General features: G+C 34.8%; 1 protein-coding gene across 1 annotated transcript in view; it reads left to right on the top strand.

Moving 5' to 3' along the window:
* The window catches only part of EFR3A (EFR3 homolog A), a 102,896-nt gene that overhangs the window by 72,163 nt on the left and 15,900 nt on the right, over nucleotides 1-14,833 (top strand). Inside the window, exons 15-19 of the mRNA XM_045560451.1 lie at nucleotides 1,063-1,224; nucleotides 1,838-1,969; nucleotides 3,094-3,161; nucleotides 4,112-4,239; nucleotides 14,335-14,426. Of these exons, the coding sequence (XP_045416407.1) occupies nucleotides 1,063-1,224; nucleotides 1,838-1,969; nucleotides 3,094-3,161; nucleotides 4,112-4,239; nucleotides 14,335-14,426 (582 nt within the window). The remainder of the gene's footprint in view (nucleotides 1-1,062; nucleotides 1,225-1,837; nucleotides 1,970-3,093; nucleotides 3,162-4,111; nucleotides 4,240-14,334; nucleotides 14,427-14,833) is intronic.

Raw genomic sequence — 14,833 nt, 5'->3', positions numbered from 1 at the left:
ATCTGGACAACTAAAAATATATAGAGAAAAAATTTGCCAGGCATGGTGGCACATGCCTGTAGTCCCAGCTACTCAGGAGGCTAAGGCAGTAGGATCGCTTAAGCTTAAGCCCAGGAGTTTGAGGTTGCTGTGAGCTAGGCTGATGCCACAGCACTCACTCTAGCCAGGGCAACAAAGTGAGACTCTGTCTCAAAAAAAAAAAAAAAAAAAAAAAACCTGATGCTTGGGCTTCACCACTGACCAATGGAATCATATTGTGGGAGGGAGGACAGTGGTGAGAAGTGGGGAAGGCAGGAGCATGATGGTCATTCCAGTTGCCCAGTGATTCCAGCTGACCGAGTTAGTGACTCCATGGTAATGGGAAATGGGAACCACCCTCTTATTTCTATTAGCTGTCACTTGACCTTTGCTTCTATATCCAGGAATGCTTTAGGTAGGAAAGGCTTTATTGTCCTTTATTAACCTACTTAGATCAGTCTGGTTTGGGGAAACCCTCTGTGCAATCCCTGGGAAGTTTCTGTAACCTCTTCCCTAAACATAAGCTTTAGACTAGCATTTAGCGACTCCATGCCAAAATATAACAGAACCTGTATATGCTCTTTTCTGAACAGCTCCTAACCTATAAGGCAGGGATTGTTCCCAAGACAAGAAAGCCTGAGTACATTTCCCTTCAACAAAATATTTTTTATCATTACCGAGACTGTTTTTGCAAAAATATCTCCTAGAATTCTGCCATCTCTTTTACTTTTTTCTCAATCCATAATTTGCTTTTGTATTTTCAAATTATTACTAAAAAACACTTTCATCGTTTAAACTGCAACTATTTCTAACTTGCTATTTTTATTTAAGGTTTGTCTTCAACTCTAATGTTAGTTTGTATTTGTATATTAGCATATGTGTTGTAAATAATTGGAATTTGATCATCTGATCATCAGCTTAAATTTCACTTCCATGTTAAGTTGTATAATAAGATCGTTACTTTGTAGAAGGTTATATATATGTGAAATCTGCCTTTATTACAATTTAGACACACGTATCTTTTTTCCTCTTGTTTCTTTTTAGAATGGGCAACAGCTATATAGGCACATATATTTGGGCTGTAAAGAGGAAGACAATGTTCAGAAAAACTATGAGCTACTTTATACTTCTCTTGCTCTTATAACTATTGAACTGGCCAATGAAGAAGTGGTTATTGATCTTATTCGATTGGCTATTGCTTTACAGGTATGCTTTCATAACCTTTCACAGAAGAAAATATTTTTTATGAAGCAGACATAATGGTGTTATAGTGTTATTGCCTTTATCCAAGGACATGAATTTTAAAAGGAAGGTATCTAGTTGTGAATCTGAAATACTCATACTGTGATCATGTTCATTTACTCTTTCTATGGAATAGAATGAATATTGACTGTGTGCTAAATATCCTTCAAGGCCATGGGATACTGTGATGAAAAAGACAAACACAGTCCCTATACTCATACTTCCAGTCTAGAGACGAAGAAAGTCATTAAGTAATAATTACATATATAGTTGTTTAATTCAGTTGTATGTTATATAATAGAAGGACAGTTGGCACTGGCAATGTATGTCTGTATGCATGTATTGATATATGAGAACAGGAAAGGATTGCCTAAGGAAGAGACATTTAAGTTGAAAGAGTTAACTCTGGTAAATGGGCATTTATTCTCCTTCAGAATTCTTATACAAAATAACTTACGATAAGGTGACATTTTTGTTAGTATTGCTAACTCTCTGCAGTTTCCCAGTGTAATCTTAGAGAAAATGCTAATGGAACATAAGAACTTGATCTGTCGGATATGTTTGTTTCTCATTAAAGGACAGTGCGATTATCAATGAGGATAATTTGCCAATGTTCCATCGTTGTGGAATCATGGCACTGGTTGCAGCATACCTCAACTTTGTAAGTCAGATGATAGCTGTCCCTGCATTTTGCCAGCATGTTAGCAAGGTAATGTATTTGGAAAAGTCCTTAAGCTTGAATTTTGTACAAAAATGGCTAATTTTCTTCTAGTGATGATTGTTGTTAACTTTGATGATTATGTATCAAATTAAGGTAATTCTATAAAGATACACAGCCACTGAATTGAAACTACAGCTAAAATTATAGCTAGTGTTTTTATATTTTCTTAGATGTCTGTTTTTTATTAGAATTTTTTAATATAGTGATTGAATAGAATATATGGTTTTCTTCTAGAATATGTCATGTGATTTATTCTATAATTTTTTTCCTTTGAGCCATTATGAATCTTAATATCTAAATTTTCCTAAATTATGCTATTTTTGTTATTTACATTAATCTGCTTGAGGCAGATCTCAAAATTTGAATATGTTCTATGTTTTTCAACTATATTTAGCTTTTTCCAGCAATAACTCTTAACTAGTTACTTGCGTGATTTAAAAAACATTTCAGAGCCCCTAACTTACCTGGCAGAAACAGTCTACTTTTAAAGATATCTGTAAGGGAGAACCTCATTTTTATTAAATTGGAAGTGCATCTTTTAGCCGTTAACTAAAATGTAAGTTTTTAGTGCATTCTAAGAAATAAAACTCATTCATTCATTAAACAACTATTTGAGTGAATATTTGATGCCCACCAATAGAGTTATAAACATTATAAAAGCAGAGCACCCCCTTTAAGTTGCTCACAGTTTGGTAGAGGATCCAGACCTCACAAGTGGGTTGAGATCTCGTGCATGAGTTCAAAAGGAGATGGAGGATGGTGATTTGTAAAGAGATTTCTGAAGTAGTGCATTTGAGAAAATACATGTTCTTATTTCTTCATAGTAGGTTTAATCAAATGTAATGTCACCATTTTTTAATTAATTTATTTTTTGTCATGATTTTGTCTGCTATATTTAAACATAATAAATGTGAAAATAAAATAAACTTTGCATTTGGGCTCTAACCTTAGCTTAAATTCAAAAATAAAGTAATGGTATTTATTATAAATGTTTAAAGGTTTTTGTTTTGTTTTGTTTTGTTTTGTTTTTAAGTTTTCTAAATTTTCATAAGAAGGTCCTGCGAGGTGAGGTTTTTGATTTTTGTTTTCTTTTGTTTTTGGATATTTTTCAGGTTATTGAAATTCGAACTATGGAAGCCCCTTATTTTCTGCCAGAGCATATTTTCAGAGATAAGTGCATGTATGTTAATTCTTTATATGTTAAAAGGGGCACTGACTTGAGAAAACAATCAGTAATAATTATAAAGGAATAAACTGTTGTTATAATAATTTTGTGGTGCTTTATACTAATTATTGTTTTGTGTTTTTGTCGTTTAATTCCTTTAACTTTTTCCCTTGCTGTAAAAGTTCTCACACATTATAAATGTTGACTCATAGACACATGAAGTAAATCTTGAAAGAAAATTTTAAAAAGAAAAAAAGATTTATTCTATTTTTTTAAATATGGGATATTGTCTCTTAAATATAGCATTTTTCATGTTCTCATATATAAATGAACTCCTTTAAGAGAAAATAATATCCCATTGAAGACTTTCAATAATATGTAATGATACTCATAAAATTGCAGGACAAAGTTGTATTAAGAAAAATCGATGTTATACCTTGCATTCTTCCTTGCTCTCCAAAGAAAATATGAAGAGTACTTTATTCAGATTTTGAGCTCAGAAAAGTTTATGTTGAAAGCATCTATGTAAGAAAATAACAAGCAGTTTGAAAAGAAAATCTTATTTGGTTGGGCAAGTACTTCCTAACACAAAGCTGGCTAATGTGGTTTTCATTAACAATCAGTGAAGCTGCATTTTTATTTTCATTTTTAATTAGCGTAAAAAATCCTGATTTAGTGCTCTTCATCATTTAATGTGTAAATATCAAGAGTAATTTAGGCTGAATTTACTGTTGGAACATAACCTGGAGGAGAATCACAGCAGAATGTGGGACCTCCTACCTACCTTGTGTTTTTAAAGAGCTCAAATTAGTCACCTAAAATATACTGATTTTTCTGTTGTTAACTACAGTTTAAGTTGTGTGTATATTTAGAATATGGAGATTTTTGCTCTACAATGCTTTGCATATTAACTTATTTTTAATTTAAGTAATACTGAATAATCATTGTTTTGATCAACTCCACAGGCTTCCTAAATCTTTAGAGAAGCATGAAAAAAATTTGTACTTTCTGACCAACAAGATTGCAGAGTCACTAGGTGGAAGTGGATATAGTATTGAGAGATTGTCAGTACCATATGTACCACAAGTGACAGGTAAGAGGAGGATACTTAAAACTCTGACTCTGGTGCTTGCTTATACTTTAGTAATATTTCCATTACCCAATTACTAATGAAAATTAATTCTGGTGTGTATAGTTACTGTAGCACAGCCTTTCAAGGGCTTTAAAAGCATTTATACTTCTATTTTTAAATTTTGCTCTTGAAAACCTGTAGTAAATCTCTGAAGACATAATAGATTTTACCATAAGCAAATCAAGTCCTTCAGTGTTTATTATTATTATACTTATTATATTAATATATCATTTTACTTAATGTTATACTTTAAACACAGAAGCAACGTGAGATCTTTTCTCGTTAAACAATATTATATTTAACTTGTGGAAATTGCTGAAAATTTTTTAGTGATGTGTAATGATTAAGCTTAATGAATTAGGCAACTTTTGTCATTTGAAGGAGTACAAACTGGTTACTGTATAAAGAAACCTGCAAACTTTTTAATTTAGGGATTTTTTTTTCCTCTGTGAACTATATATTTCCTCCTGTTCTTTCTGTTGCTTAAAATAATTCTGTTGGGTTTGAAGGCAAAACTGCATGGTAACACATTCAATTTTTACTTTAAAAACTAAAATCAAAGAATTTCTGTCTTATACTCTCATTTTCTTTTTTTTTTTGAGAATATATATTGAAATTTATTAAAAGTAAATCTCAAATCATTTAAAGGCCAGATTTTTCTCAAATAATTGTCTTTTAAAATATAAAGGAGAAGGTAATTAATATAAAATTTTACTTTTAATCTATAATTTAATATAATATTCAAATGACTTTTAAGAGATAATTAAACCAGACTCTTCAATAAAGGTTAAAACATTTAAATGTTCTTTTTTTTATATCATTTTCATTTAATGGTTATATACATATTAAATTTGGTAGGAGAACTAGTTCTTCCTTTGGGGATACTCTGTTCTACAAGAACCATTTGGTTTCACTTAGTTTTCTGGATTAGTCACTAAAAATAGCACAATCTTTGTAAATAGCTATATTTTTTGTAACGTGAATCAAAAATATATACATTTCTTACAATGAGAGTTGTTCATAGTAGTCTTGGATGTTAATGAATGCTTTTGCATTTTCTTTTTACTTTTATAACTATCAAAGATTCCATTCTTCAGGAATTCCTTGAGGAAATAAAAATGCTAAGACTAAAGCGCTGGTAGAACTTTGTAATTTAAAAGTTTTTTTTTTTAAAGAAATTTAAAATATTTCACTTTTATAATTTGGATTTAGCTCTCTTTTCTTCAGGCAAAAAACCTCATAAACCCAGGCACAAGTACAAAGGTAAATCTGTCAGTTTGGCCTGCCCTTTCCCTCACTTGTCCTCTAGGAAAATAGCTTAATATAATGAGCCCTTTAGAGAATGGAGCCAGTGGCCTGTATGTGTGATATAGTTATAAGTTTAGTTATTATTTTGCTCTGTCTTCCTTATAGCCATAGTTTATTTTACCCTTTTGTTATTTCCTTTTACCTTGTTCCTTTTAACGATTTTTTAATGAAAGCTCTGGTACTTTTTTTTTTAACAGGTAGTTTGTTCTTCCCCAATTCCTCTCACTCCTAATGAAGATGTATTCTCTCTGTAATGCCTCTGTCGTTCATTGGAAGAATTTTGAATATCTTAGTATATACTTAATTACATAACTGCATAGAAATCTCTAATTAGAATAAGATTGTTTTGATTTATAAACACTTTGATGGTTTAGAACCAGTCTGTGGCATGTGTATCCTACCTTAATGCAGAAGCAGTCAGAAGAAACAGTGATATTTTAATCACCATTTAATCAGTTGGTTATTAAATTTTCTCTTGCTCTATAACCATAGATATTCGTTTTAAAAATTACAGAGATTTAAGAACAATTATCAAAAGAGCAAAATATATTTAGTTTGTTGTGTATCATACAATACCCATCATCATCACAACAGTAGCTACCATTTAGCACTGTGTGCCAGGTACTCTGATAAGCACATTGTGTTCATTTTCTTACTTAATCCTTATAATAGTTTGCTGAGGGAGGTAGCATTATCTTTGTTTACAGTTGAGGATAGTGAGGCTAAAATTAAATAAAATGATTAGATGATACCACCAGAATTAACTGCCTCTCCGGTTAGGTGCCTAATAAATTACTTGATTTTGCTAACTATTTTTGAGGGGCTCAAAGATTGTTCAGGCATCTGGAATAATCCAGATTGATTTTTTAAATTTATGTCACAAACCATTACTGAGTGCCTGCTATATACCAGGCACTGTTAATGACTTTTGGAGGGTAGAAAAATGTTAAGATGCATTCCCTATGCTCAAGGATTAAAATCTAGTGGGGAAGACAGATGGACGATTGAAACACAATGGTAACTAGATCTAGAAAAAGAATAATGATCTGCCTAAAGTTTATTGAACTACTGGTGTCTAACATAATAATAAGTGGTCAGTTAGTGTTAGCTGATTATTGCATTTTACTTTTATCTCCAACCAAGCTAGAATTTGAGTGAATGGTGTATGTGTAGGCGTGTGCTAAGTGCTACTCTATGTGGGGGGAGTTACAGTAATACCCCTCAGCTGGATCATTCAGAAGTACCAGTGGCTTCCGTATACTTACACAGTTATTAAAGTATTTAATGAGTACCTTCTGCATGCTAGCTGCTGTGCAAACAGAGGCAAGAATCAACAAAGACAGGTAGGGTACCTGCTTTCACAAAGCTTACAGTCTCTCAGCTGAGTTCTTTATCTCAACCACAAAACACAGGACATGATTTAAACGTCTCTTCTTTCAGTTCTCCCAAGAAGACATTTTACCAGTATTACTCAGATGCATAGGAAAGAAGTTAATTTCACTATATTATTTCTCTCTAACAAGACAAATAACCAGGCACTTGTAATATACCTTAAAGGCTATGATCAGGAAGGTTTGGGTCCTCCGACAGCACCTAGGAGAGTATTTGATCCAGGTTTGGTGGGCCAAGGATGTTTTCCAGAGGAAAAAAAGCCCTTAAGCTGAGCCTTGAAGCAACTAGGCAAGTGCGCTGTTTCATATGGAAGTTAACAGCATGTGTGAAGGAATGAGGCAGGCCAGAACATGATTTCTTCTGGGAATTAATATAAAGTTAGTCTATCTGGAATGAAGATAGACTTGTGGGAGTGTTATTAGGAATTATAAAGCAGGGTGAAGTCGTTTGAACTTTATTCTGAAAGCAATGGGGAGGCATTGAATGATTTTAATCAGGGAATAACATTAGAGGTGCATTTTAGAAATATTACTCTGGTTGTAGTTTAGCAAACTGGAGATGGGGTGACCATTTAGAAGGTTCTTTAGAAATCCCAGGAGAGATGACAGTGGCGTACTGAAGAGGTCTCAGTGAAAACACGGGTAAGTAGGTAGATTCCATAAAAATTTACTAGAGACAATCTATAGACAGTTATTGGTATGGGGAAACAAGAAGAAGGCCAGGCACTTTGTCTAGGTTTCTGGCTTGGGCACTTGGGTGGTTGGTACAGAAGAGCAGAGTTTACTTGCCACTTCATTTGTTTGTTTTTGGTTTTTAGGAGGGATGACTGGGTTTAAGTGAAGAAGGAAAGAAGTATATATTTCAGCTGAAACTATAAGCAGTTTTGCGTCTGGGATGACAGAAAGATGGAGTATTTACTAACAAAAATGAATAGGAAAGAATGGCTAGTTTTGGAGATCAGTCTTTTATTGAGTATCTTTGACCATGAACCATCCAACTAAAGTACCCTGTAGGCGGTTCGGAGTCAGAACTGGGTTTTATATGAGAATTAAGAGATTGTCATGAGAATTTTGAAATGAGCAGCATGGGGAATTTTGCTAAAGCCTTGGGGAGAGTGACTTCTCGAAATGAAGATGTGAGGAGAAAGAGAATAGAATTGCTTTAGAGAATTGTCTTTTCCTGAGGGAGGGTATGTTGGGAAGGAGTTTAAAGCCTAAAAGCCAAAAGTCTCAGTTAGAATGTAAAAGGAGAGTAAGGCAGTGCTGTCATGTGGGTGCCAGGAGGTTGGTAGGTGGAAGGCAGGGAGAGGGGAAAAACTTCAGAAAGGGGAAAGGTGACTTGTCACAGATTGCTGAAGCTTCAAGGACATTGAGAATTATTAAGGCCTTTGTTTGAATTTTCCTGGAAGGTGATTATTGATAGCCTATGAGACAGCAGTTTTGAAGGTGAGCTGCAAAGGAATAGCAAAATTCATATATAATTTTTCATTGTTCTGTTTGTTCTATTTTTGCTGTTTTTCTTGGGGATAAATGGAGGCACTATTATAGCCCAGTCTTTGAAACACATGCTGACAAAGGACAGAGTGTGTCCTTTTTACTGAACTCATAAGTTAGTACAGATAGGTTCATTTATTAATATAAATAAAAATCCAGCCATTTGCACATCTTATCCAAACCAACCATTTGTAGCCATTGAAAACCATCTGCAGTAAGTAAAGCAGTATTCTGTGAAAAAGATACTGACAGTAGTTGATTTTCCGCTGAGCCAGGAAACAAAAACTTGCATCTACGTTGGCTTGGAGTCGGAAATTTGTTATAACTTGGCTCTGCCCTAGCCGTGTGGCCTTGGGCATGCACCTTAACCTCTCAGTGGCCCCTTGTCCTCCCACGGAAAGCAAGGGCCATAGCTCCTAAGCCATTTAGCTCAGATGAATATATACATGAAAGTACTTTTAAAACTAAAAAATCCTATATGAATATAAGAAGGATATTTGTATTTATTTCAGCATCTTAATCTTCTAATTAGCTTTTTGAATTGTGTTGATTTGTCCTGTTGATTAAAAGCACTTATAATACACTGAGGCCTTAATCTGCTTTATCAAAACTTCCATTGTTTTCCAACCAATTCCTTCTTATAAAAGTATTTTCACATATATATCCTACCTCTCCTTTCTGGAGGGGGTAGTGGTAGAGGTTCTGTTTTAAAATTTGTTCAAGAAATAACGATTTTCTTTTGTATTACTCTGACTTTTTTATTCCATAGTAAAATGAGTTTTGGTTTGTTTTTGTTTTATAAATATGCATTAGCACTCTATAGAATTTTATAGTTTTTATAGGACCAAAAAAGTATATCTATATGAGTAGTATCTGCATCATACTATGCCATTTTGAATTTTGTGTATGGATAAATTACCTTTGTGTCCTGGTTAGCTTTTTAACTAAATCTGGGTGGTATAGTACCCCAGATACATTTATGTTTATTATATACAATTAAGTCAGTTCCTGTATCTTATTTTCTGTAGAGAGCTGTATAAAATATATGTTGGTAGTCAGTTAATGTAGCTCTGTGCCATACTTGTGTTCAGACTGTTTTCTCTATTTTTGGCCATCTGAATGCATTTCCATATGTTATATACAGATATATCAGGTGGCAGCAAAATATCACTGAAGGAATGTAAGCATAGCTCTAATGCTGGCCTTAATTTAGAAGTATTGCTTCTAAAATTCAGGTCTTTGTGCATAGTTAAAAAGAAAAAACGATGATTACCATTGTGAACAGCAGACATACAAAGCAGAAAGGTACAAGGGATGGGAAAATGGCAAGGGCAAGGTTAGTTGTCTGGAACTATCTCAACCCAACTTGAGGAAGAGAAGTAAGGGTCTCCTCAGGGGCTGCATCTGAGACATCTGAGATGGTGATGAACCAGCAGGACAGAGGACAGTACAACCCACAGAGGAAAAGCAGATCAGGAATAACCCTAGATGGCCTACGGAAACACGGACATTATCTTCTGGAAGCTTTATTTTAGCAACTTGAACTTGGTGTAGATGTATAAGATGTCTGACTATAGTCATACCTGGGCTTTTTTGCAGTCACTTAAGCAAGTGTTCATGTAGGTCAGAGGAAGAAAAAGCTCCGAGACTGTAGTGGTAGAGATTCCCATTGAATTTTATTTTCTTTCCTTTTAAAATTTCTAATTATTTTTCTTAAATCTCTGCTCACTGTATTTCCTTTCTGTTCTCAGTGATTTCACTACTCAGTGATCTCTTTCTTCTTCTCATACTTCTTTTTCCTTTTTTATTTTTATCTTAGACTTGATTTTGACTCTTTCTGCAAGCCATCAGCTTTCACAAATTAACCCAGAAATTATTTTATAGGACCTTTTGTGAGAAGCGGGATATAATTTATTCCTAATTTTGAGTTCTAGTGAGACCTTGAAAGTTAACCTGCTCCGATACTAAAAGCAAGTCAGCAGGGATGATCAAATACTGCCTTGTAGCAGTTCCACTGGTATCTTTATGTTTGGTAGTTTCTATCAAAACATACCATCATGAAGGAAAAACAGAAAAAGGACAGGATCTATGTTAACTCAGCAGTAGCCACAGGATATAAAATATTTCCAACCTGAAAACTAGCAAAACAGTATGCCATGTTTTGTTGCAGTTGAGGATGTATTGGTTCTGTACTCCAGCCTTCATGTGGTAGAACCTGAGTGACTCCTGTATTGTAGGTGCAAACCCAGCGTCTGTCACTGAATTGTGTACATGGTTGGGGAGATAAAACATCAATTTACACAACTGTGGTAGGAGGGCCAGTAAATGATTGAAGGGTGTTATAAGGGAAGTTCAGCCACAACTGCTAGTAAATTTTTATAGCTCAGAAGAAAGAAGGACAAGTAGAAATAATTGAAGTAATATTTAACATGTGATGTTCAACTAGGCCTTGAAAGTTAAGAATCTCTATAGCAGGAAGGACGGTAAAGGACAGGTAATGAAGCATTTCCAGAATTTCCCATAGCACATTCAGAGATTAGGTAAGAGGCATCTTTGACTTCAGTACTAGATTAAATGGAGAGCAGTTGAAATTACTGTTGGTAAGATCTGATTAGAGAGCCCAGAAATGCCTTTTTAATTGCTGAGCAGTCAGGGAGCATTGCTTGGGGACTTATGTGGTTAGTGTTTTAAGATATTTACTTAACATGATTGTATTAATATTAATACATACAGGGAAAATTGTAGAAAGGTCTGTCATCAGTCAGGATGGACTGAGTCAGTGGTTCTCAGCTGAGGGTGATTTTCTCATCACAGGGAACATTTGTCAGTCTTGGAGACATTTTTACTTGTCACAACTGGGCAGGGAGAGATGGGATCAGCCTATTGGCATCTAGTGAGTAGAAGGTAGGAATGCGCCTAAACATTTACCAATGCATGGGACAGCTCCCCGCAACAAGAATTACCTGGCCCAAAGTGTCCATAGTGTCAAGGTTAAGAAACCGCAAGTAGGTTATGCTGTGGTAACAAATAATCCTGGATTCTTAGTGGTTTAAAAGAGTAAAGATTTATTAATTGCTGAGACTAACTGTGCATAACTTCATATCATCCATATTCTGGAATCCAAGCTGGTGGAGCTGCTATTCTCTGGAGCATTGCTCATACTTTATTGGCTAGGACTAGTTACAGAGCCCCTCCTAACCACAGGGAGAACAGAAATGGCAACCTTACCATGTTTCCAGAAAGGGGGCCAACTGCAATATTGAATGTACAGCATGAATTACTGTCATGGAAGGCTGCCTTAGAGCAGAGGAGTAGTCAAGCCAGTAAAAGGGAAACTAGTTTCTTGGTGGTTTGTTTTAGTTCTTCATTCTTTACCTTTTCAGTAAAATAAAACCACAGTAGGCACAAAATGGGGTTAGAGAGAGAGGAGTGTTGCCAGATGATGTTAGGCTAAGATTCTAGACCTGAGCTTCCCCACTGTTTTGGGGAGCATTACAGGTGTGTCTGAGTACTGTTCTCCTTAGCTCTTCAAGTAGCTGGGCAAGGCCTGGGGCAGTCTGAGCCTGCAGTATGAGCAGCATCTGCCCTTTATCTCCATGTGCCATACATGTTCTATAATTTTATATGTGCAATGATGAGAAAAACTTTGGGAAGTTCTGTATTAATCAGTGGGCTGCATTTGTTTAAAAATTATAATTAGGACTGAAAATGATTTATTTTAGAAACAACTACTGGCATTATAGAAGGGAAAAACATATTAAAAAGACCAGTTTGAAAACTATCTTATAAGTTTAGGTAAGAAAAGATGAGAGTTTTGAATGATGGCACTCTTAAACAGGACAGTGTGGACATAAATATGGCTTATTAGAAATGTTGGAATTGGATTTAGAACATGTCAAATAAAATTGATTGGCTGGGCACAGTGGCTCAGGCCTGTAATCCTAGCACTCTGGAAGGCCGAGGAGGGAGAATTGCTTGAGCTCAGGAGTGCAAGACCAGCCTGAGACCCCATCTCTACTAAAAATAGAAAAATTAGTCAGGCATGGTGGTGTGCACCTGTAGTTCCAGATACTTGGGAGGCTGAGGCAGGAGGATCACTTGAGCCCAGGAGTTAGGGGTTGCAATGAGCTACAATCACACCACTACACTCTAGCCAGGGCAACAGAGCAAGACTCTATCTCCAAAATAATAACAATAATAATAATAATAATAATAATAATAATAATTGATTGATAGGAAACTGGAAATGTTGAACTAGAGCTCAGAAGAGAAAATGAGGTGCCAGAATCCTGCTCCTGGTCAGTCACACAAGTGTTTTTAGAGTGCTTACACAGTGCCAGTTGCAGCCCCAGTAGTACTTGGGAAATATCTTGGAGATTTGGAAGACCAGGGATGGGAGTAGAACAGGAGCCAGCTTGGCATCATTGTCGCCACTTCTAAATTTTATTCTGCATAACAGAGGAAAAATCAGGAACTGTGTTTTCCAGAATCCTCTCCTTCATGTGGTTCCGAGTTAGAGACTTAAAATGAAAAGCTCTCATACAAAATTTTGAAAATAGAAGAGGGGAAGCTATTATCCTTCAAAGACTGGTATAGACATCCAAATGAGCAGATAGCAAACTTGAAGCTTCTCAGAGCTTCTTGAAATGACCCATTTCCGTGCTGCAGGAGAATGTCTTACGGCTCGCCTCCTTTAACTCACTCAGCTCTCCAAAGTTTGAATAAGCCTCTAATTCTATGTATTGAAATACATAAAGTGTCTTCCTTTTTCCTGATGTAGCCATGCTTATTAGATGTTCTCATAGCACCCTGTACTTTCTCCATCTATGCTTTATTATTTGTTTAGTTTCTTTTTTTTTTCCTGTTTTCCCTGTTAGACTATGAGCTTGATGAGGGTACAGACTGTGTATTCAGCAAACTGTCCCTTAAACCTAACGTGGTCTCTAATCACTTAATAGATTTGTTGAATATTAAATGCTAAAGTAGAAAAGTGGAAGTAGAAAAGAATATATAGAAGGACATTTTAATCAACAAATTTAGATTTCTATGAAGTGATTAAGCAGAAAATGGGCTAGGAATAGCTATTGAATTTAGTGATTTGGAGAACAGTAGAGTTTTATGAGAAAATGCTATCACAAGAGTGGTTATAATTGCAGGGCTTCAGAAGAGTCAGTAGTAAAATACCTGTCAGAGCCTTTGGTTCAGCCTATGCAAACAAGTTTGCAAAAAAGGCAGAAAAATAGATTAGTTAGATCATTGAGATAAAGAGAAAGTTTTTCCAGACAGGTGATCAAATTATAAAGTAAAAGAGTAAAAGCCATTGGAGATGAGTAACTGGAAAGATGGTGGAGAAGGAGATCATTAATTGAAGCAACAAATTATTTCAGTCCACTGTGAACAATTTTAGACGTTGGTTCCCAAACTACCATCCTAAAACCAGAGTTAATTAATAGCTTTCACTGATTATGGCGGTATTATAGATATAAGGGCAATATTGTGAGCTTTCAGTTAGGCTGAGTATATCCAATTTAGATTATGTATTTCCTCCTTTTGGTGTTACGTTGACTTTTTTTTATTAAACTATTAGATAGTGGTCATTGATGTTGGTACTCTAAATGCCCCTTTTAGAAAAGTAAGAAACCGATAACTTTATTTCAGTTTACCCCATCAATTTGATTTTTTAATCTGCTTCATGAAAGGTAAAAATCTGAGAACATACTGCTTTATATATTTAGAAAGAGCAAAAAAGACAAACTGTCTTAATTTTCAGAATTTTTTTGAAATCTGAAATAAGTAGAGTTTATAAGTGAAAATCAACATAACATTTCTAACAAATAATGGGGGGAAACAATTTTTATTTCAGATGAAGATCGACTTTCTAGAAGAAAAAGTATTGTGGACACCGTATCCATTCAGGTGGATATTTTATCCAACAGCGTTCCTTCTGATGATGTGGTAAGTTGCTGAAAGTTTATGGTAGAGTACTGTCTTGAGATAGATGCCATTTAAAAGAAGGTTTTGCCTTGCATACTTTAAAACAGGAGAAAATACAGCTCTAAATTATCCTTAAATCAAGTAAATTGTTAGTAGAAATTAATCTGATTTAGCTTTGAATTTTTTACAATTTATTTTACTGAACTCATTTCAGCCGTTTATAAAGATACCAAAGCTTAACATTATGTGTTTATGATATAGTCAGCGCACTATAATTCAGTGTACTAAAAGGAACTGTGAAACAGAACTAAAATTTTTTTGGTAAGAATTGTTACACACAGGCTTGTCATATCTCACAGGCCCTCTAGATCCTGTTTATTTTTAAAAATTTATGAAACATACGGAATTATACACCTACATGTGACATC

Source organism: Lemur catta, chromosome 9 (genome assembly GCF_020740605.2).
Source record: "Lemur catta isolate mLemCat1 chromosome 9, mLemCat1.pri, whole genome shotgun sequence".
Taxonomy (NCBI): Eukaryota; Metazoa; Chordata; class Mammalia; order Primates; family Lemuridae; genus Lemur; species Lemur catta.
Note: the sequence above shows the minus strand (reverse complement) of the source record. Positions and strands in the feature narration are given on the sequence as shown.